Here is a 23,888-nt window from a genome sequence, read left to right as displayed (position 1 = left end):
CGGAGGTGGACAGGGGAGTTGCAGTGGGGGTGGCTACTGACGAGGGATGGAGCCCGCCTGACTCAGCTGTGTCTTTACATAAATCACGACAGGGGTAGAAACCCCTCAAGACAGAGCCGGCGCTCTGTCTCCTCTCTCAGGAGACTCAGTAGAGAATTAGAGGCAGTGAGATAAGCGTCTAGGGCTGGAGTGTGTGTCTGCAGATGTGTATAAGTGTATGTTAGGACCCAAGAGAGGCTGAAGTACCAAAGCAGAGAAAATTGTGTGTAATTGATGACTGTGCCTGAGTTGGGAGACAGAGCCGACCTCCTCTCCCATGAGACAGCGCACACTGTGATACAATCGCACAAGCAAGCTTACATGCATGCACATGAACAAGATATACTGTTGGCATCGTAGAGCTACAGACAGAGTGCCAACATATGACCGAGGTCTGGGCATCAAAACTCAATACTTTATGAGTACCAACTGAAATCTGTCTGTAACAACTATTTAAAGTATCAAGAAAATGGCAATGTAATTCATGGGGGAACTGCATATTCCTTGATCAGATATTTCATGATTTTAGTAAAAAAAAAAAAAGCTAGACAAATACTCAAAGTTGAAGAATCTACAGAATTACAATAGAATTATTTCCCGACTGCATTTCCCCCTGTATTTTAACATTTTTACAGCGTCTAACTTTAGTGTTTTGCTTCAGCCTCACCACTCTCAACAATTGTGTTTTCAATAAAAGAGCTCTGTTAAACCCACTCAACATTACCAGCTCAGCGCCAAACAGAAGACAGAAAGTTGGCCACTAGCTGGTGAGCAAGGTGGCGCATTTGGCAGCTAAAGAATCAGATATGGTGGAATTGGTGGAGACCAAAAGGGCATCCTAAAAGGAGAGGGAATATTGGGCATACCCTTGACATCTGGGCAGAAATGTTTGCCAAATCAACTTTTCATACATTTGTTTTGTGTTTACAGTTTGTTTACACAGCCCCCAAGTGTTTTTTTTTTTTTTTTTTTTTTACCACTTTAACAATGACTGGTCGATTAAACATTGCTACCTTTGCTAGTTGGCACTGGAAATACTTGTCACTATTTATTAAAAAGGGTAATATATAACAATTGTGCAGCCAAACATGAGTGCTGCAATCCAAATAGCAAGTTGGAGCCAGTCTATCTATAAGAAAACAAAAATAAGGTTTTATGTGGGTTGTGTCACAATAAACTAATGCAATGTCAAGCCTAAATATCACATTCTTATAAACTGCCTTTAAGATTTATCAGTTAGTTAAGATGAGACCGAACAAACAGCACAAACTAATGAGCTGAGCTGAAAAAATGTAAAAAGAATGTGGTCGTTTTATATTGGTCAGATTATTTATAAGCAAAAGTTCAGAAAGATAGTTTGTTTCCTGGGTATGATAATTCTTTGTCTAAAACAGATGGTCTTCCCAATTACTGTCAACTTCACTGAAAAACTAATTAGTCTCCCTATAAGTCCTTCAAAGTTTGTTGCTTGGTAAAATTCCACTTGGATTCAATCTGATTCACACCCAATGCTCAACCCCTTCTCTGTTACAGTATTTGTGATATATTCCTGTGAGACGTACTGTCAAGCCTTTGCTGCAGACTGTTGGTTTGATTGCATCTCAATGGGCTTCTTTTTGGATCCAGTTCCCTTTTAATCTTGCAAAGCCCATGGTAAACTAATGGTGTGCCACAGCACAAAGGCTCTGGGGTAGTAACAGCTCTGTAAACTATTATCCTGCCTCCATGGTGAATACAATTATAGATAAATACCTTACAGTGAGATTCCCAGTTGCTGTTGTCCCATAGGTAGGAAGCGGAAAATGGGGGAAACTCTACCGTGAAATTATCCATATGTAACTTGATGCTCAGCGGTTGTTGTGCAGCATGCTTAAGGCTAATTTCCTCCCTGTGCATTTTAACACCATCCTACTATTTAACCAACATCACTCATGCATGATTAGACTTCACAATCATCAGTGCAGACCATAGACAGTAGAATAAGTGGACGAAGGCACCGCGATGTCACCCATTGGTTTGTGGGCTACTGTTCTGAGTTTGGAGCTTGGCATTGTGGGGGTTACCATCTTGCTTTTTTGCAACTAGAGCATACACAGTACAGACCAGAATAATGGCAGCCTTCCTGGCCACTATGTTTCTTGTATTACAGCTAAACAGCACACTTAATCACATCTTAACCCTCAGAATCAGAATTGAATTGAATAGGGAGGTGCCTAGAAATTGCTACGCATACTAAATTATGTCTGCGAAAACATTTTAAGCGAGAAATAGGCAAAATAGTTGCAGAATCTGGACCGATGTTTGATCAGCACTAATCAACTAATTATGGATCATGACAAAGACACTATATTTTATTAGTAGCAAACAGTTAGTCACACTGTGAGAAACAGAAATCATGCAAAGGAATCAAAAATTTTGCATCAAAATGCAACTATAATCTATTTATAACCGCATCTTCAACCCCTACTAAATTATGTTCCTGAAAATGTTTTAAACTAGATATAGGCAATGCAGTAACAGAATCTTGATTCATTTGATCAGCAAGGTCTAGTTGGCCCATGGTAGCCCCACCCTAAAGCATACCCTGCTTTATCGCCCTCTTTACTCTAAAAGGGACCATAATTTACAAAATAAATATAGTACTGTCTAGAAGAAGACTTGAAACTTGTGCTTGAGATCATAAACTCATGAAACCATTTACTGAGGTCATAAATCAAGTGAGAAGTAGGATCATTTTCTCACAAGGCTCCTTACAATCGAGTCGCCCCCTTCTTGCCATTAGAAAGAATGCCGGTTTAAGACCCAGAAGCTCCGCTCACTACATGCTACTGTCTTTGGTGCTGACTGCTACCTGCCAACCTTCTGAGACTCAAATAAAAGTAGATGCAGTTAGACCTTGGCAGAGCCATGAAAATAACATTCCAGATGGGTCATTCATGTTGCTTGAGCTGAGGCTAAGTTAAAATATATCAGACTCTGAAACTGTAGGAACGTTAAATTTCTTAGCAACAAGGCTCCAGAAAAGAGCATAATTTTCTCTCTCATTACATTTTTGACACACATTTAGGCGTCTCCATACCAGGGATGCCAGCAACGCCAGAAGACTCCATGCGTTAAACGACAGCCACAAACAGCTCCACACCCACTGCCTCAGCTCATCTCACCCCCTCTTTTCTCTCTGCCTGGCATATCTTCTTGTGTAATTAACAAGGCTTAGAACACCCTCACAAATACTGCACATGCTCACAAAAAAACCCACATTCACAACCCTGCGCTGCATGCTGTCACTTGCGTTGCACACACACTTTCCCTGCATGTAATTAACATGGATTAGGCCACAGTGTTGTCTTATGCCAGAACTACTTTATTAACCAAAACACAGTGTGTGCGCGCACGTGGCCATGTGTGTGTGTGTTCATGTGTGTGTTCAAAAGCACATTTTCTGGCACAGACACAAACTGCAGCATGTTGTGCATCAGTGCTACTCGGTCAGGCAGTTGGGAGGTGACATCAATCAGGCTAAAAGCAGGGAAGCTGCCTTTGTGTGTGTGTGTGTGCGTCTGTGTGCATACACACATGCACATAAAACACACTTAATTGTGTATACAAGACCTCTTTGTGTGATTCTTGCGGCAGTATAGAATTACGGGCAAGAGAAAGGGAAGGAGAATGAGAGACTTATCATTCCTTTCTTTTCCAAATTATCTCCTTTCCAATTAATAGCCTTTTCATTAAAAGAGAACAGAAGTAATGACATTTTGGCAGAAGAGGATGTACTATCTCTTTTTTTCTCTCCTTCACACACAGAGTCTGTTATTAACTCCTAATAGATGCAAAATATCAACATTTAAGCCAAGACAGTGCTTACTCCAGGCAACTAATTCAGTCGTGGCTTTCTTGTAAATGACTGCTTGTCCTTAATCACCCCTGAAACAGACAGAGCGTCTCGGAGACAACGGGGAGTAGATATGCCACATTATGCAGCTCGAGCCCAGTCTAAATGACCTCCCACCACTCCTAACTACATTACAACTTCATCTCCCAACATACTTCACCAATTACCACCACAGAAGGTCAAAAGGTGATGGAATACACAGACAACTCATAAATCTCAAGGACAGTAATGACAGCAGAGAAAAGGGCACCCACACACAAGCAACCATCACCAGATTTCAGTCTCCATGCCCAGAATTACACATTCATTGTCACAACATGTAAAAACACAGGCAAGAAGGTGAGGAGCATGGACAAGCTGTGGGGGGGGGGGGGGCTTCAAGACATTAATTTTTGACTCCCTTGTCATACAACCCTGGAGCGTCAAGGTTGTTCATCTCTGCTCTGAGTAAAGTTCTGCAGTGATGGCTCTGCAGTGTGCAAAATGTGAGAAAACAAAAATAGCACTACGCTGCATCTCTGACAGAGAATACACAGCCAATTATGTCATGCTGCTGATTGCCCTCTCTGCATTTCCTCTGCCCCCGTGAAAGAAATAAGATTTTAAAACCAGTGCTGTCGTGTACATGTGTAACAGGACATTTTTTTGGAGGTGGATTCACGTGTCATGTTTTCTCCTTGTGATCATTAAACCCCTCCATGCATTTTGCATTGCTGCTGCGTGACAACTCATTATCCTTACCATCTCCGTCGCCTTTTTATGCACATCTTATTTTTCTCCGGAAATTTCCACCTTTCACTCGTTCTGTCTAACTAACCCCTCCCATCCCCGTCCCTTCCATCTCTCTACACCCCACTCCGTTTGTATCTCCATCCTCATCCATCTATTTTTGGGTCTTCATCTCGACCACCTGCAAACCCTCTAATTAGTTCACATCTGTGTCTGAGCCCCACCATCTCAAGCACACATTCACCAGTACAATACAAATGTGCGTGCGTGCACAGCCCCACACAGCTCTACACATGTACTATTCTTTTCTTACCCCCAGTGTCCTAATTCCTCTCACCCTGTTGAAGTTCAAGTTTCAAAAGTACATTCACACACACATGCACAGGCACTAGAAAGAAGAAGAAAGCAGTGATCTAAGGATCTAAAAATGTAACTGGCTTTTTCCTAATGATTACTCTAATCAAATCTTTCTTCCAGATGCACTCTAATTAGGAAAATTACCCTGCACCGCAGAGAATAAAAATAAGACATTTATTTGGTGTCAGTTCAATTTTTTATTGTTGCTACTATTGGCGTCACTGCTCCTGCTGCTGATGATCCACATGATGATGACAGCTTTTAAGGATTTTTATGAACCATGCTTTATGAACCATAGTCCCCTCACAGTTTACACTGTACCTGTGTGTGTTTGTCTCTCCAGGGCTCCGCAGTAGTTACTCCTGTAGTGTCTGCAGTGTGGTTCTTAACTCAATCGAGCAGTATCACGCACACCTCCAGGGCTCCAAGCACCAGAACAAGTGAGTAAAACAACTACGCTTTGTGGATGGATTGATGAATGATTGATGGGAGGTCATTAAAATCCTGAAATACAGAGACAGTGTAACTTTACGAATCTAACATGCCCACTTCATGCAGCAACTCGCTAAGTGAATTTCTCTCTCAAGGTTTTTCATTTTATACACAACCACTTGAAGCACTTTTCAAGTATACAAATGAGTTGGACACCATAAATACACCTGAGGTGTCATGCTTTTGCAATACCATCATTGATGTAATAAATGTTTTAACATGCAGGTACAGGGCTACACACGTACTCGTAGAACTTGGAAGTTGAAGAAGTAACTACTAATTTCTTTGCCAATGCCAACTCCAGTACAGCATGAAGACTGTGTGACAGGAAGATGCGGAAGGTAACATTAGGAGCAAAGCGTGTTAATTTCTCTGCTGAGAAAAGTTTTCGTGCAACATTACTTTCAGAATGTGAGAAAGTGAAAAACCCATAGATCAACGTTATTTCTGAAGGAAATGTTCCCACAAGAACAGGAAATCTTTTGTGTGTATTTGCACTGCTTTCTTAAGGAGGGCTAGTATAAAGCTAGTTTTGCTTCAAAACTAAAGCTCAAAGATCGGTCAATACTGAAATCAAACAAGTTCTGCTGTTTTTATGTTGCCTAACTGGGTACCGTGCAGGTTAGCCTGTTGTCCACCCCTAGGAGCCCTTATCCCCACTTGTTCAATTCACTGCACTGAGACTATAAAGACATGCAAAGACATAAGCACTCTAATTGAGAGAGATAAGGGAGGCAGTGTGAGGCGATGATGACAGGCTTTTCACCTGCAAGTGTGGTCATTTGAAACACACATGCACAATTCCACCGTCCTTTTGTTGTCCAGCCCCATCCTTTATGCTTTGATGGACAGTGATACATGGATAAGACTGAGAGACCGTTCCACTGGGCCACAGCACTTTCACATTACAGTACTTACTGGTTGTATTTAAATGTGTAGGGCCTTTAAGATTTTAAATAACTGATGAGTGAAATGGCACAGCCGACATTCGCTGGATGAAAATCATTTATAATGCACATATAGGCCATGTAAAGAGATATGAAGCTGACTGAGGCAGCATAATGGAAATAGGGTTATTTATAATAAAGAATGACAATCGCACACTGAGGTTTGGTCATTTTCTTTACTGATTTGAGAAAATGTACTCATAGCTAGCGTGAGGGAATATATCCACCAGCGGGAATTGAGTGTGATATGGAACAGTTACATTTCATGCATTTACCATGAGATGGCTGTAAGCATGGCTATAGGCGGTGTTGGGTAGTGTGTGTATATCCTGCGTGTGTGTGTGTGTGTATATATATATATGTGAATATGTGTCTCTTTGTATTTAAAGCAATATAATGGAAATTAAGTGTGTTATAAATGGAGTATTTGTCAGATAAAAGGTTGCTTGAGGATATAACTTTGTTGTTGCGGCTGTTTCTTCTCTTCCCTCTTTCCTTTTTTTAGAGAGTTGAGTTACTTCAGCTGAAATGTCTGTATTTATCCACCCTAGAGCATAACTTGTCTGGGCTGCACACACACCAAACTTCTGCAAACAACTTAACTCTTAGACAGAGAGTGGTGGGTGTAGTGAGAAAAAACACAACAGCAATAACAAGGATGAGAAAGGCAGAGCAGGAACGGGGACGAGACAAAAACAAAGTAAATAACAGGATAGATTTAATTTTTGGTCGAGGCTAAACTCAATATTTACAGCCACTGGTCACAATAAAGAGCAGATTTCTGTTATTTATCTGTTATTATTATAGGAACCATAATGTATGCTCTGTTAGCTATATAGACGAAACAGATTGTGTTATATATGGTCACTACTTAAAATTATCATATTTTTCTCCTGTCTGTACAGCACTCCTGAAGGTCCAGTGTGTAAGGTTTAGTCTATGGGGAGAATTTGGCAGAAATGGAATATAATATTCATTAGTATGTTTTCATTAGTTTATAATCACCTGAAAATAAGAATCGCTGCATTCGTTACCTTAGAATGAGCTGTTTATATGGCACTCAAGACTAATGAAATCCCATCATCCCGGGGAGGATAGAAAATAAATTTGGGATGAATTGAAAAAAAGCAAAAAGTCAAGCACAAGACGAACTGGACCAAGTGTCGACTACAACGGAGCCCGACCTGTCACGCTCTCAATTTTGTTACTGTCACTGGCTGGCTCCACAAAACCTACTAAATTTAACAATCATAGCGTTAATGTTTTACTGCTGCTGTTTTTAAATGAATGAATCTTGATGTAGTGTTGCAGTGAAAGGACAAGATGTGGGCCATGTTTTACTCTAAATTAAAAAAAAAAAAAAAAAAGGAATAGTGAATGACTTCAAAGCCAACGGTCCACATTGACTGAAATCCCATAGGCTGTGACTTCAGGCATTTTCAGTGGTGCAAGTGAACATGCTTGCCATCACAGACATGGATCATAAGATTGTTATGTATATTGCAACTTTGGCAATATCAGCTGCCTCCCTTTCAACCCCTATAAAACAATAAGAAACAGCAGTTATGTTGAAATTAGATATATATTTTGGCAAAAATCCAGGGATACGATAAGTATGACGAAGCTCAGGGGTTATGATTCAATATATTGTGATATATTGAGATACTGTAAGCAAGGTGTTTTGTTGCTTTTTTTAAAAACTTATATTTATTTATATAATCTTTGCATTATTACGATATATCAGGTGTTTTTGAGAATCAATGCTGTATCACAAAACATACTGTGATACTCAAGTGTATCGATATTTTTTCACACCCCTACTCAAAATACATAAATAAATGTCATTATTTAATCAACATATTAATGGTGTTTTATTATGCCAGTAAAAACTAAGAAATATAGATGATAAAGTGAATCAACATTTTAATTGTGGGATGGTTTATATTCACTTTCAGGAAAGGGGTGAAAAAAGCTGACCCAGATCTAGATCCCTCAAAATTTTTTACCAGATATATTAAATGAGTCTGGACAGACATTTATGTAAACTGCAACTTAGCCTTTTAGTGAAGGCACAGAACTGTGAATCAGTAATTGTAGCTCAAGAGTTATTGTTAATAAAACACACAAAAGAACAGAAGAAAATTCAGCCAGTGGGCTGAAATTTGGGTCAGTATGTTGAATATAAAGACATGAAAGACTATTGAAACAAGTTGAATGAGAAATAAAATGAATATAAATGAATATCTTCCCTTATTGGTAGATTTTAATCTAGTTTGGAGAGCATTTGTAGGTCTTAGATTTGTTTTTTTGACATGCACTGCTTTATTTGAAAAGTTTTAACAACACAAGTCTTGAAGAGTTCAACATCAAGGAGCTGAAAAGCATTTGATTTGAGATTTGTGTAAATAAGCGATAAAGCTAAAGCAAAAGGTGAGGTACAGAGGTAAAACTGCAGCTGGACTGAAAACAGCTCAGCCTAAGACATTAAAGGGAAGGTTAAACTCAAAACCCAGCAGTCAAACTTATTTTCCACTTCCCCAGAGTGCTATCTGTCCATTCAGAGAGATTTGCTGAGGTGTGAAGATAGCAGCTCACATCAGCGCAACAAAACTTAACTGGAATTTGGTTTATGGAGATCAAAGCGCCAGAAATGACATTCAGAAATTTCAAACAGAATTGAAAGGTTACTTGATGTACTACACGGGAGCTGATGTGATTTTTTTCTTTCTTAGCAGAGAGAGACAGGTAGAAAGTTCTCAGCAAAACTTCTTGATAAGTTTGAGAATTACTACAAGCAACTGCATCATTATATTTGGAAAATGTTGTTGTTGAGTAGGAGGAAAATGTGTTTTATTGTGTTTTTGGATGAGACTAAAGCTTTGAGAATTGATGTTTGCAGGAGGCCATTAAATACTACATGCCACTAAGCAAGACACTGAATGCCTAATGCAGCTCTTCGCTCATCCTGGATAAGAGCATCAGCTAAATTCCTAAAATGTGTGATTGTTGAGATGTATAATGTATCCGCACAGAGGCTGTAAATCATGGAAAAATGGCGCCTCATAACTCTCTCCTTCTGTCAGTTTTACTGTCATGTAGCGGAAAAGAGGGCAGACACACTGAAAGAGTCATCTTTATGAGAGAGAGTAAGCAAGACTGATAGACACAGGAGAGACAGTATGCAGTGCAGTCACAGAGACAGATGGGAAGTGAGATGTAGAGAGACAGGAAGACAAATTGTGTTTGAGACACAGGCGAAGGACATAGAGATGGCAAAAGACTGAAATAAAAATGATAAGGAGAGGCAGTTGAACTTGCAGAAACGTGGTAATACAGTCAGAAACAGGATGTACTGGAGACAGAGAGGTGCAAAGAGCTGGAGAAAGAATATCGAAATTGCAGCAAAAATCTCCTTAAATTGACCTGAAAGGTGGAGACAGAGAGATGAGGAGCAGATCTGGTGTAGATGGAGAGGAACCCAATGTTGCGGACAGCTACAGGGCTTTACTGCTTTGTATGGACAGGGTGGATTGACAGGACGCAGACAGACAGAGGGGCAGTGAAAGAGACTGAGAGAGATGTACTGGAGAGATTTACAGAGGTAGTACTGATAGGTCACTGAGTAGACAGGGAGAATGTTACTCATTCACCTTATCAGCCTTAGGGGAAGTGGGTCTAAGAGTGTGGTAAGTTTGATGGAGTGACTTTTTTCTGAGAAGTTTAGGTATGGTAATGATCTTATGATGCTTCTGTGGGTAAAAGATTATCAAATGATTTATAAAAAGAGAGGGGAGCAGGATTGTGACAGAGGAGTCAAGTTCAGGGCTGGGGACTGCTAATCAATACTTTTAAGGTACTGACTGAAACAATCCAGTTGCAGTAATAAAACATCTCTTTTCAAACAATACTTGCCTTCATTCCTTTTTGTCCCCAGATCTAGAGAAAAATTACTTTTTTATGGCTTTGCTTGCAGCCAATTACTGCAAGCATTCTTCATTTTAACGCAACATGTGATTGGCTCACTACCACAGCTGCTACAATCCATATAGGGTGCACAGCGCATCAATTGTTTCTCATCAATTGACTGTGGCAGATCAGCATTTTGATTCAAAAAGTTGTACTAGTAGACTATTAGACTCAAAAACACACACAACATCTGGTTGAAGGCTTCCAGACGTTTGTAACATTCAAGGTCTTCAGCTGTGTATGGGTTTGACGAACAATCAAAGTAGTAGGGACAGGAAATGGGGCTGTAACGATATATATCGATCTGGATTAATATATCCATTCAGTGGTGAAACAATCCAATATGATTGATGCAAAGTGAAAATATCAAGCTATATCATCATATTTAAGATATGCTTTCATTTTGAAATTACCATGGTATGTCATTAATGTTTGTGTGTTTGTGTAGGTATAGTTTCACACCTTTTCCTGCTTATCAAGTCCTTCTCTGTAAGTTTTATCAGTTTCCACACATTTTCCTGAACTTTTCTGTCACTTTAGACATCCTGAAATCAGCTTTAATTGAATATTCAGCATGTAATCCAGTCTGTCGTTTACATCCCAGTATCTCTGAAATGGCAGCGCATCCGTATGGTAGTAAAAAAAGGTATTGAATGAAGTACTCTATTGATATCTGTACCACTTTAAGAGTAGCCTACTGCTATTGGTTCTGGTATTGTAACTTTTTTAAATAACACTCAGCCTTAGACATGCTGGGAAAAAAATGACAACTCAATCTCAGTGTCCAGTCCACTGTAAAATATAAATCACAAATAACGACACAGTATATTGAAAATGGAACAGACGTTTGGGACATCTGGGGCTGAAGCTTTACTGTGACTAATGATGTGAGGCTCATTTCACATGCAGCTGTATGTCTGTATGTAGTTTAATAGCAGTGTAGCCATTTTATTTGACCAAATTATATTTGGGAATTGCCATTTTCTATTTAGAATGCTACAATTCTATAGATTGTGTGTTAATTCTTTGAGCAGTGTCTGCAGGATTGCAGCCTGGAGCATAAAGTGTGAAAAGGTCCATGAGAGAGCCCTCAAATTTTTACAGTGTGACAGCCCTGAGTCCTCGCAGACGTATTGCAAATGCACGCTGAATTCTGTTAAGTCGGTAAGAGTGAACACTGGTACTGGAAATAAGTCTCGCCAGCTCTGTTGCACTGCTGCATCGATCCTCTGGGAAACATAGAACAAGACCGAAGGTTCCACCTCATCGACCTCACTTCCTCTGCCTTCACCCAGTCACTCAGGTGAAACACGATACGGGCATATGAATGTGTGTTAGGAACTGCTTTGAGTAAAATCTCTCTCACTCACATACACAAACCCGACCAATTCATACATCAGTGTGCGTTACGTTTTAGCTTTTGCAACACTACTGCACTATGGGAGCATGATATGATAGTAAATAATGCCCCTGTCACATTGTGTAGTGCAGTACACTGTGCAAAGTGTCACTTTTCTGCTGACATGGGAGTGTAAACACACACACACACACCCACCCACACATGAACACTCTGGCTGCAGCACAAATATGAGACCAGAAAACCTCTAAGGCGAAACAAGTTTAGACATAAGAGGACAGAAGGATCCATGAATGAGGACTTTGTGTGTGTGTGCATTAGCACTGGTTTATTTTTGCAGCACATGGTGCGAATACAAATGTTTTTTTTGTTTTTTTTTACCAAGTCTTCTTCATTTAAGAACAAGCTGTCTGATTATGGAGTGTTGCACTGCACAAATTGTGTTTTATATTTGTGTATAAGTGTGTGCTTCTGTGTAAATGTAGAAACGTGTGTGAGTACTTACAGAAAAGAGACTATTGAGATTGTTCCATTCATATCACAGAGTTCCTTACGGGATGGACAAGGCTTTGCCAAAGTGTCGTGAGATCCTCCACCCAAACTTTGACTGAGCGTGTGTGTGTTGATGTATTTTTGTGGGTCGTGCGTGTGTGTGTTCTTTCACACTCAGGATGAGCTTTGGCTTGTGTAAGGAGCTTTCCGGAGGAGACGAAAGCACGGCTGACAGCGGCGGGGGATTAGCTCTCACCGAAGAAACATCCATGAAAACTGTGTATGTGTATCTACGTGTGTATTTGCGTGTGTGTTTGCGTGCGTGTGTGATGTTTGGCATTAGGAATGTGTCATCATAAAACAACAACAGATTTCTCTATTCTTTAAACAGCTGGATGCATCTATCTGCCAGCTCTCCTTATCTGTACCGTGCATCTGCTTCATACACAGTCAGCTGCAGGTCATTTGAAACGCTGCAGACTCCACGCAGACTGGATGCTGTAATTGGACCTGTACAGGAAGATAACAGCAGAGATATAAACTTGGCAGAACATTTTCACAGTTTACAGTATGTTGCAATTAAGCCAATGCACTTAGCTGGCCAGCAGACAGGGACGCAAGTGGGCAGCAGACAGAACTGAACCAGATAGACTCTGAAAAAAGTGAGAATTAAAGAAGGAGCATAAGGCCATCAGCAGAGAGGAGCTGAGCCCTCCAGCTGGGTTAAAATCTGCACAGTGTTCTGACAATGGCAGGCTGTTCCCAGTGTTCACTATATGCCTGCACTCAGTAGGTAATCTTTAGTCAAGTTTTAAAAGTTGTATCTTTGGTCTGTCTTTGGAAGAGTTCAATTCAGATGTGTTGGTGGACGCAGCAACTACTTCATGAAAAGTTTTTCTTTTGTAGTTTTGTTACCATGGAAGCCAGCAACAGTACAGTACACCAACAACTTGGTGTGTGATGTATGGTGGTGAAGCACGGATAGGCTTAAAGGCAATGTTAACATGTTTTTATTTACCCTCTTGTAACTGTACTTACATTACTTAAACGTTTCCTGAATACATATATGAATAATATATTACTTATTTGCAGTTCACAGGTAATAAAAACAAGATAGGAATCCCTAACATTTGGTAATTAATGGCAGGCACATGTGTACACATTGTATGTGTCACTTCATTGGTTAAAAAACATTTTTTCTTCCTGGTGACTGGTGACATAGTAGCGTGTTTGCTCCCAAAATGTTAACTAGATCGGGACAAACCAGGACAACAAAGTGAGAAATGTCTGTATTATTAAATGTATTATGTTTAATACCCACTTTCTTATGAGACATTCATGTACTCTGTCCTCTTAAGTCTGCTGATATGCACTCCAGATCAACACCAACATGAACAGAACCCAAAGGTGCTCCATGATGTACATTTTCCAGGTAGAAATTGGGCCATTTGGGGCACCCTGGTAGCTCAGATGGTAAAGCATTCATCCCATATACTGAGGCTGAGTGCTCCACAGCAGCCCTGGCTTCCATTCCAGACTTTGGTCCTTTGCTGTGAACCCTTTTCTTTCTTCCTTTCAGCTGTCATATCGTAAGACAAGCATAAAAAAGGACCAAAAATATCTTTAAAAAAGATGTTTAAGTGTTGCTACAAGGACGTGTACAAGGCTCAACCAACATAGTGGCCAAACCGTAAAATGATAATGTCACATGATGCACTGTGGCCCAAAAAGACTTGGATTTGAATTTGATTTGTTTGGTCCAATAACATTTAGAAAGTCAAGAAAGATTGCATGATGCATACTCAGAAGCTGACTTCATGTGCTATTGAGCAGCTTTCATAGGAATAAATGGAGGCCTGCCTCCAACACTGTATCCAGTTTGCCTTAATACATCCATGAGCTCAACAAACTCTTTAAAAATGACAGCAGCAATCAGTAGAAGTGAGATGATATTTTTTTTAAATGTCTGAGTCTATAAACATTTACATACTGCAATTGCTTTTTGTATATTTGCCAACATTATGCCAATAATATCTGCTTATTGGCATGCTGATTTATCAGTGAGGCTCTATTATATGGATCCTTCTCTGTCTGGCTCAACACTGTTCGTACTAAGAACACACAGCAGTATGAACCAGTACAAGTGCTGTCAGAATACTTATGGTCACAGTACAGAATATCCTCAAGGCTATGCTGGCTTTTATACAGCCTACAAAATTTTGGCCAAGGAAACATGTAATAAAAATAAATAAATAAACAAACAAAACAGAATAAAACAAGAATGGGCACTAATTAGCCCCTTGGAGTCCATAAGAGTAAACAAAGCAACCAGTAAAGTGCAGTTTACTTGATGAGAACTGTCAGCAGGGTCGTATCTCTGACCAATGACGCTGTGTCGCTTTAACTACCCGTATAATATTATCCATGTTCACATCGCTCTCTAGCATTGGATGGCCTTTGCTTTCTTGGTGCTTCTTCGTTATACAAGTCTGACCTCTGGCCTGCCTTAATGTGCGTTTATGTGCGTGCTCGTGTACGAGTGTGTGTCTGATGTTGATGCTGATGTTAACGCAGGCCCCAAGGGTATGATGGTGAGGTCGGGGACAATCCATTTAGCCTACTCACCCTGGTAATTATTCAGCATCAGTATCACACAGGACACATAGACAAAAACTACAAAACAAACTAATGCACATTCAGGAAGGGAAGGCACAGAGAGGGAGGGTGGCATGCAGCGAGTGTGAGAGATTACAGTCAAGCTTAGGGTAAAGTAACTAAATGCAAATGGTTGAGTTATCGACCTGCTAATAGGGCAGGCTCGCTGCATGTATGTGTGTGTGTCATGGTCTTAGTGTGTGTATGTATCCTCTCCCTGCTTGAGGCAAGGTGAAAGGTTAATTCAGGACTGCCGCTGCTGAGCTCTCCTCCTCTGTCTCACTTGAACACACACACACACACACACACACACACACACACACACACACACACACACACACGCTCATGCCTTAGGCTGTGCTCATCTCCCCCAAAGGCACTTGTCCTTGTCTTTTTTAACACCTTCCGTCCAAAAAAAAATCACACAAACGCAGTCTGTGTTTACACACACACACACTGGTTGCCCTAAGCATCACTGTCTATGATGTTAATAAGGTGAAGGCGGTGAGGCTGGGGGGGTGGTGGGGGGGGGTTTGGTGGGGTCATGCCTGAATCATGACTCACAGCTCTGCTCCCTTAGCAACTACCACTGCCAGACTGCGTTTACCTGGTGCACACACACACACACACACACAGCTAGCCAAGGTGACCTTCACATCCTCACAAACACCTCCCTCGGACACAGAGGTGCACTCTCTCTGCCCTCCGTCTCACACAGTCTCACACTCGTATATCTCACATCCCACATGTGTGGCTGTGGGAGAGATTATTGGATTAGTCTTTTAACGACCTCCTTTACTCACAGGCCATGACCTGTTTTTTACCCCATACCCTGCCTCACCTTCTATTTCATGGCTCCATCACATCTACTGCCTTTGTCCTACTATTCCTCACCTCCTTGTCAGAAACTGACTACATACAAATACTAATAATGTAAATATGAAGACATACAGCCCCAATTCCAGGTTCAAAATTGAATAATATTACTTTTTGTAAATATACACTCATTCTGATGTTGATGCCTACAACACCTTCCAAAAACATTTGGACAGGGGACTGTTCAACACATCACCTTTTCTTTTAAGAAAACCTGGGTACCTTTGGGAACTGAGGACACTAAGTTGTTGAAGTTTTGAAAATGCAATTCAGAATGTGCCTTGGAATTGTCTTGCTGAAAAATGCAGGGATGTCCCTGAAACAAAAGACGTTGGCTTTTGAAGTCAGCGTTATTAACAATCTGGACGGTCCTTCTCCTCTTTATCCTGGAGGTCATGACGTCCATGATTTCCAAAAACCAACTGAAATGTGGACTCAATGGACCACAGCACACTTTCAGTCCCATCCTCGCTTGTGAACAACTGAGCATTTCAAGGATGCCTCTTTAATAGCCAAACACCACCTGACCTGTTTACCTGCGGGATGCTCCAAGCAGATGAATTTTGTGCACAACTTTCCCAGTCTTTTGTTGCAGCTTTCCCAACTTTTCTGAAATGCACTGCAGGCATCAAATTCAGACTGACTGCATATTTACAAACAACAATAAAGTTTATTAGTTTGAACATTAAAAATCAATTTCACAGCTTTTTTTTTTTTTTTGTAATTTTGTGGTTGTAAGTACCTTTGGTGTCTGAATTATACTGATTTTATCTATGCATGTTAAAATTTCCATGTTTGAAAGAAGAAAAACATCAACAGGTGATTGCAAACTTTTAAACAGCTCTGTTTGTATTATGTCATACACATTTAAAGTATGTAGAATGTACTAACACTACTGCAGGACTTGCTTATGTATTTCTATCTGCCATGCAACCTTCCACTGCCTCCCAAAACGCCCAGCTCTCTATGCAATTTTGACCCCTCTTTCTGCCCCACACTGTTTTCACTCTGCCCTCTCCTCTCGAGGCCCTTCCCCTCCCTCCTCACTGCTACCTGTCCCCTCCTACAGAACAATACATGCAACCAGAGCAGTGTCCCCCCCACCCACTCCTCGGAGAGTCCAAAGTGGTAGATGAGTCCTGACAGAGCAGACAGGGTGTAGAGGCCACTGTTTTAACAGCCATTACCGGGATAGGTGCTGACAGCTCGGGTGCCTGTACATCTCTCCCTCTTTCGCTCTCTCTGTCTCAGCATTGTAAGTGTGTGTGTGTGTGTGTGTGTGTGTGTGTGTGTGTGTGTGTGTGTGTGTGTGCGAGGCAACGCTCCAATTAGGACATGGCAGGGGAATGGCATTTTAACAAGGACTGTGATGAAAATGGTGGGATTTGTTGTGCTGTTTGCGGGCTCAGAGCGATGGCCACGCATGGAGACAAACATCTTACTCTCACTTTATGTGCGTTTGATTGTGTTTATCTCTGTGAACACAAATGCAGACGGGGCTAAGATCACACCGAGGCGAGAACATTTCAAAACTGCACCATGAAACAAAGTTAAAAAGCTCCTCAAACTGACATGAGGGACAATTACACAAAAAGCTGCGGACATGGAAGAGGTATTATATTACATTATGTTGTGACGCTCAAGCAACTGAACAGCAGACAAACTCTGCATTTAATTTGATTTGTCATTTCACTTATACTTTGCAAAAATCAGCTGCGTGATTACTGAAGACTTTACTGCCTTTAAGCCCCCCCCCCCCATCTTACGTATGAGGGTGTCCAAACAAATTTCACTACTCAATTAGGTGGATGTTGCTTCGCATGAGCTTCAACCCAACTTATCTCTTTGTTTTAATTAAATGTGGTGTGTTTGCCTCTAGAGTTGCTTTGTTTTATGGTGATAAAGCTACAGAATGCAGCCGCAGCGCCTGTCATCATGAAAAACAATCAGCAGCTCAAGATAAAGACCAAATCCACAGTAATTATTGCACCTTAAACATGAGGGTTTATGCTCCTATCTTTCTCCTTTGTTTAAATTTGGGGAACAGCCAGATAGAAGGCGTAATAGACTGCTGTAATTATGAGAAGATTGTGAAACAGGATTATTGGTTAATGCCTCACATACAGTGCGAGCTGCCATTCCCGGTAGAAGGAAATTCTTTTCAGTGCAGCAGAGGAATAAAAGCAGTGCAGGGTTACAGTGTTACATCTCTGGACGTTTGTCTTGATGCATCACCATTGAGGACATTGTTTATTTTGCTATCTACGCTATATTAAGAATGGCATGAGACAGTTATATACAGGTAAATGAGATTACTTCCCAGGGACCGAGTGCGGCAGAAACACAATATCTTTCCTCCAGTTGGCTTGATGTTTGTTCCCTGTGGTTAAAGAGCCCTGTCTTGTCGGATCTGCCTGTGTCAGAGACAAAACGAGGCTAACAAATTCTTTCCTGTGTTTTGTTTTCAGCCTGAAGCAACACCAGCAGTAAGCCACAGAGACAGGCCACTCTGGAAAGAAGAGGAGATGGAGATGGAGATTATTGAAATAAACAACTTCAGAAAAGAGGACTTGTGTCAGAAGAGAAAGTAGTGCAGAGTAACTTCAGTGTGTGTGTGTGTGTGTGTGTGTGTGTGTGTGTGTGTGTGTGTGTGTGTGTGTGTGTGTGTGTGTGTGTGTGTGTGTGTGTGTGTGTGTGTGTGTGTGTGCGCGTGCGTGCGTGTATATGGGTGCCATGGGCGTCCATGCACGAATCTGCAGTATGCATGTGTGGGTCATTGTGAGTGTGTTTATTTCTATCTTTGATCTAAAAATGTATCTCTGAGATTTATTCAGCACCTAAGTGTTTGATATGAGTTCTCGACACCAACGGCCGCCAGAAGACTCGCGGCTGCATATTGCCATACAACTCCTGTGTGAACAACAATCCTAAAATTGAACTGATGTCAGTGCGTTGCCCAGAGTGGTAATAACCATTACAATGATCGTCATAGAGCAGCAGTAATAATAACTCTGTAACTAGCCGTTCCCCAAGTGCTCTGACAGTGATCCAAGCCTGAACACAGTGGTCTGTTTCTACATGCATTTCATACACCCTGACGCTGAAGGTGGCACATACATGGCTCACTTTCAGACCACTTGAGACCTACTCAGGCCCAGACTTTTAAATCCAAGGACAAGAAAACTCCCAATGACCTCAGCCATTACAGACTGCATGAATCTCCATAACCTTAAAAAGGTATTTTTGGTTTGAATCTTGTGTTGTCTATAAATGTTGTGGATTGGTGTCACTTTTTTTTTCCCCAAATGGTGGATGTGTCATTTTTGAAACCCATCTGTTCATGAATTCCATGTAATCAAAGCGTGGAGTGTGGCATGGTTACAGGACAGAAGGCAGTGCAGAAAAGCAGCACAAAGACTTTTAAACTCCTGCTCTGAAGTGAGGGTCTGTGCAACTTTGTGAATCATCTACTGCTGAAAACATTCCCACAGCACTGAATACTGATGTCAGATGCAGTCCGGAGGTGATAAAACTTCTCTTCTCTGTTGAGATGGGCGACATGTAGATAATATTTTTTTATTTTTCTGTTGCTATGACCAGAGGGGGCGGAAAAAAAAACAACTTCCCAGTCCATGTAGCAGCCTATGTACAATACAACTGGGATGTAATCCAATGCATGCAAAATGTAAGACGTTGCATTCACTTGCCTTTTTGAAAACCTATTGCTTGCGTGTTTTGGCAATAGCGCTGCTTTCTAGTGATAGCTTCGTAATGCATTACTGCACATGCTTGTACCTGGAAGAGGTCACCTTTTAGTACTGAACTGGCTTCTTTTCAACATCTACTTTATTCATCAAAAAAGGAAAACCTTTTTATACCTAGAAATTAGACCACCGCTGTATAACCCCTCATGTCTAGTGTCCTCAGAGTGTCTGTAAAGTGAGTTTCAACAGTGGTTTGTAGCATTATAAGATGAGCCAACACGTTCTCATCCCAGCTCATTGACTACCGACGCTGCTTTGTCACGCCCTTCCGTCTCATACTGATGCACAAGGTACCCTTTAGTGGCTGTATGAGATGCTGCCAGAAAGCCTACTTAAAGGTACTACAAGGAGTTTTTAACTGGTTATGAAACAGTCTCAATTTAACACCGAGGCCTTTATATGACCTTCATGAATAAATGAGACCATCCACTACAACACTGTTTCCATATAGTTATTCTTAATGTCTGCCACTGGGTCAGATTGTCCTTGAAATAAGATGAAACAAGCCTATATTTGCATTTTCTCAGGTGAAGTTATAGTGAGTCGTATGTTATCCAGTTAAAAGTAAACAGGAGGAGATTTTTCCTTAGATAACTTTATTTTTGTAGTTATATTTTGTATGTAGTGGGGGAAATTCCACTACCACTTTTGTCCAGAGGAGTGTCCAAAATCAACAAAATATGAAAGTTCCTAGGGATGTACAATATGGATTTCTTTCAGACGATAGCGACAACAATAATTACCTGCCTGATGTCGATAATTTTCACATTTTTGGATTTTATAAAGAATTTCAAATAGCCTGTAGTTTATGCACACCTGAAGGTAAGAAAGGCTCAGATGTAGAGAGCAAAGATTTAATAATAATCCTTTGCTCTAACTGAACCAAACCTGACATCACTATGACAACAAGAACAAAGAACCATTCTGACTCTTCAAATGTTCATTTACATTTATTTATAGTAAAGCACATCAAAAAGAAATCACAGACGACTTTCACTTCTGTAGAGTTGTTGCCTGAGAATTCGTTCATATCAAAATGCTCTGACAATGATCAAATTGGATATTAGTATAGCAGCAGATAATTTATCAGCTCTGAAATTTATTGTGCATCCCTAGCTGTAATTCATGATTAACATTGTGAAGTGGTCACCACTTGGGTTGGTTTAGGGTTGAAAACTTCTTAGGCAGGGTTAGGAAAAGTCTACTTTCTGGGTTAAAATGTGTAGATTAGGTTTTGCACATCGCATGAACTAGCCCTGAATGAAGCAATTTGCAAGGCACGTAACAGTGTGTAAAACGTTTTATAACATTCAAGTTTTACATGAGGCGAACCTCCAGTCTCCTGGGTACCTTAAGTGTCTGTATGAGTCGCCAAGAGGTGGTTGACAAAACGTCAGTGGGTGAGCAAAGCGAAGACACGCTCCACGTTCCTGTGCAGGCACTGAGATCAGCCCTGAGCAGTATTCCTCTGTTATGTGGGGAAAGGACTGAGAAGCACAGCACTAAACATTAAGCTATTATCTGTTAGTCCTGGTTGGTTCGAGTATGGGTTTTGTGTGTGTGTATGTGTGTGTGTGTGTGTGTGTGTGTGTGTGTGTCAACACATATTTAAAACTTATTTTGTGCTTTGTTCATTTCATGGTTAAGAGTGTGAACTACGAATGACCCAATTAAAAGTTGTTTTTCTTCTGCAGACATATGGATGAATAAGGGTTTTATGCAATCATAGTGTAATATTAACAACCATACAACGTGGGTTTGAAGTGAAATAGATTAACAAAGCAAAAAAAAGTGGTCTGTGTAAATAAGTGAAGTTTGTGTTTTAAGAGGAGTTTTGTATTCATAGTGTTTATCTGCACTGAACTACAGGGTGATTAGGGAATTGTGTTTCTTATGGATATTATTGAAAAATACATACATGCCGGCAAAATGGCTAAAATGAGAACAAACCATCTTTTGGTGGGTGATGTTTTTGAATGGATAACCGTCAGTGAAAATAAAGTCATCCTGAGCCGAGGAGTCAGTGATGATGGACCAAAACCCAGCGTATGGAGGAGTGATAGTACTCACAAAGAGGGATTTTCACAACAGGACAACCACAACCACCACAAAGACCGTCCCCTCAGAAAAACATCTGATATGCGACTGTTTTGCCAGTGGATTCATGAAGCAGTCAAAACAAAGATGCAGGACTACAAACTGTTGGATTTCAACATGACGTCTAAAATGACCAACCCCTCCGTTGTTGGTAATGCCAAAAGAAAAACACAAAAACAAGAAGTCATTTGGTGTTTTTATTGTGCATCATGACTGTTTTGATGACTATTTACACTGACTCCTTTTTCTCCAGCACTGGTGTATTTACAATAGAAACGGTGTCTGTGTGTGCCAGAGGATGACTGTGCCATGAGTCACATATTTTAGCAGATGTTACATAATATATGACAGAGATGTATCTATGGGTAGGAATTCTGTGATATGATGCTTGCGGGTGGGTGTCAGTGTATGTGAAGCTGTCAACTGCGCTGGCAGTGGGAGACTCGCTGTGTACTGTGAGCACATTTGTAAAACACACCTGATGATGAATACAATGAAGACGACAACTATATCTATTTTCTCTTGCAAAACCCAGACCTGTGTGTTTTATTTTCCTGCTTGTTGGCACCACCATGTTCATGTGTGAAATCTGCTTGTACTGGCAGCTATCATCTGTTACCACACATGCACGACCTTGAGCTTGCAGCATCACCCATACACAATATTTATACGATTAACCTTATGAATCAGTCTTCACTTACTTTTGGAATTCTTTACCCTCTTTTACCTGTATGAGAGATATGAAATATGGAAAATAAGATATAGAAATCCACTGATAAATAGGTATTTGTGGTTCTGAATTAGGCAGATGAATAATATGGGGGCCTAACAGTTAAAAAAAATGTGGACAATCTCATATTTTCAAATGTCAGTTGCTATATTGGCTTTCTCAAATTTGATTACTTAAAGGACAAATCTGTTATATATTTACTGTGCTAAATCAGTCATCAGAGACAACGCTACAGCTGCAGTGTCCTCCTTTGAATTTCAATTCCAGCCTGTAAATTCTGTCATTGTTTGCCCATCTTCACATTAATAACAGTCCAAATTAATGCTGAATGTTCACCAAATGAGTAAGTGTCAAAATGTCAATATGGTAATGGAGTCTTGCAGGCAGTTGCTGAACTCCAACTCCAGAGAGTGTGTATTTTAGAGCGGTGAGTTTTTCTTCAGAGAATAAGACTTAGCTTTACATTGACAAAAAAACTAACAGTTATAAACAGCTGATGAACATGCAGTGTAGGACTTGTCCTAGCTTGTTATTGTCACAATACAATGACTTCTGTTCCTGCAGGATTCTGCAGGAGAAAACAACTCACTTCTAAGTATACTGACCAGGATTTAACACACCATCTATGGTTCAAACTCGGGGTGCAGCACTCATTTTTGGATATGCAAGTTTTACATGTTGCTCCTTTAAGAATGAATCCTTTTTTTCCCGCTGTGTATAAAAGCAGAGGTGCACAGCTACTAACATCAAAAGAAATGATTACACTTTTATGAAATTTAGTGTTAAACTTCAAGGAAAACAAGCAGGGGTCCTACTTCACACAGTACAGGACATGTGCCAGTGTTCAATGACTGAGGCGACTCTTTGAACCATCAACTAGTAGCTAAACTGACAACAAGACCAGATGCATTGGGATCATTCTGAACTAGCTCAGCAGGGGACAGTGACTGATCAATCACATCATACATCTGCTTTGCAGAAATTAATTAGAGCAGCACATTACCATCCTTGGAAAAAAGGAAATCTTCTAAATCCCTGCAAGTTAGGTGAAAAAACAAATTACCTGTAGGAAACCTTTAATTATTTGTATTCTATTGAAGATAAGAGTGATCTGAGCAGGACATTGTACTTGTCAGTGGTGGACAAACAATGTGATGGCAACACTGAGTATTACCTCAAACATGTTTTTAGACTTTAAGTAACAATTTGCATGCCGGACCTTTAGCAAGAAGCTAAAATCTGCTGATAATATTGAGCGAGGTGATGCATTATTCATGCATCTAGGGATCCCTGCTGAAAGTTGAAGGTTCAGTCATCAGTCAAAGACCCCTCAGTCATCTGAAATTCTTCAAGAAGAGCAGTCATTTTCTTGGAGGACACAGGTTTCACACATAACACAGGACATCAGCGTCCGTAATGGCCACATGGACAACTCAGTCTGGTTGCATCAAATTCACATTGCAGAGCCTACGCATACATGTCTGCCTTCTGC

General features: G+C 40.6%; 1 protein-coding gene across 2 annotated transcripts in view; it reads left to right on the top strand.

Annotated features, from left to right (window-relative positions):
* LOC146315329 (zinc finger matrin-type protein 4) overlaps positions 1-21,143 on the top strand; it is a 62,763-nt gene extending 41,620 nt beyond the window's left edge. Inside the window, exons 6-8 of one of the 2 annotated variants that reach the window (XM_084736307.1) lie at positions 5,364-5,460; positions 12,453-12,554; positions 18,274-21,143. In XM_084736307.1, coding sequence (XP_084592433.1) covers positions 5,364-5,460; positions 12,453-12,554; positions 18,274-18,295 — 221 coding nt within the window. In that variant the 3' untranslated portion in view covers positions 18,296-21,143. The remainder of the gene's footprint in view (positions 1-5,363; positions 5,461-12,452; positions 12,555-18,273) is intronic. The other variant, XM_084736309.1, reaches the window with a different exon arrangement.
* The last annotated feature ends 2,745 nt before the right edge of the window (positions 21,144-23,888 follow it).

The sequence above is a fragment of the Lutjanus erythropterus genome, chromosome 14 (assembly GCF_056507025.1).
Source record: "Lutjanus erythropterus isolate fLutEry1 chromosome 14, fLutEry1.hap2, whole genome shotgun sequence".
In the NCBI taxonomy this organism is placed as follows: Eukaryota; Metazoa; Chordata; class Actinopteri; order Lutjaniformes; family Lutjanidae; genus Lutjanus; species Lutjanus erythropterus.
The sequence above is the reverse complement of the archived record's forward strand: the minus strand, read 5'-3'. Positions and strand labels throughout refer to the sequence as shown.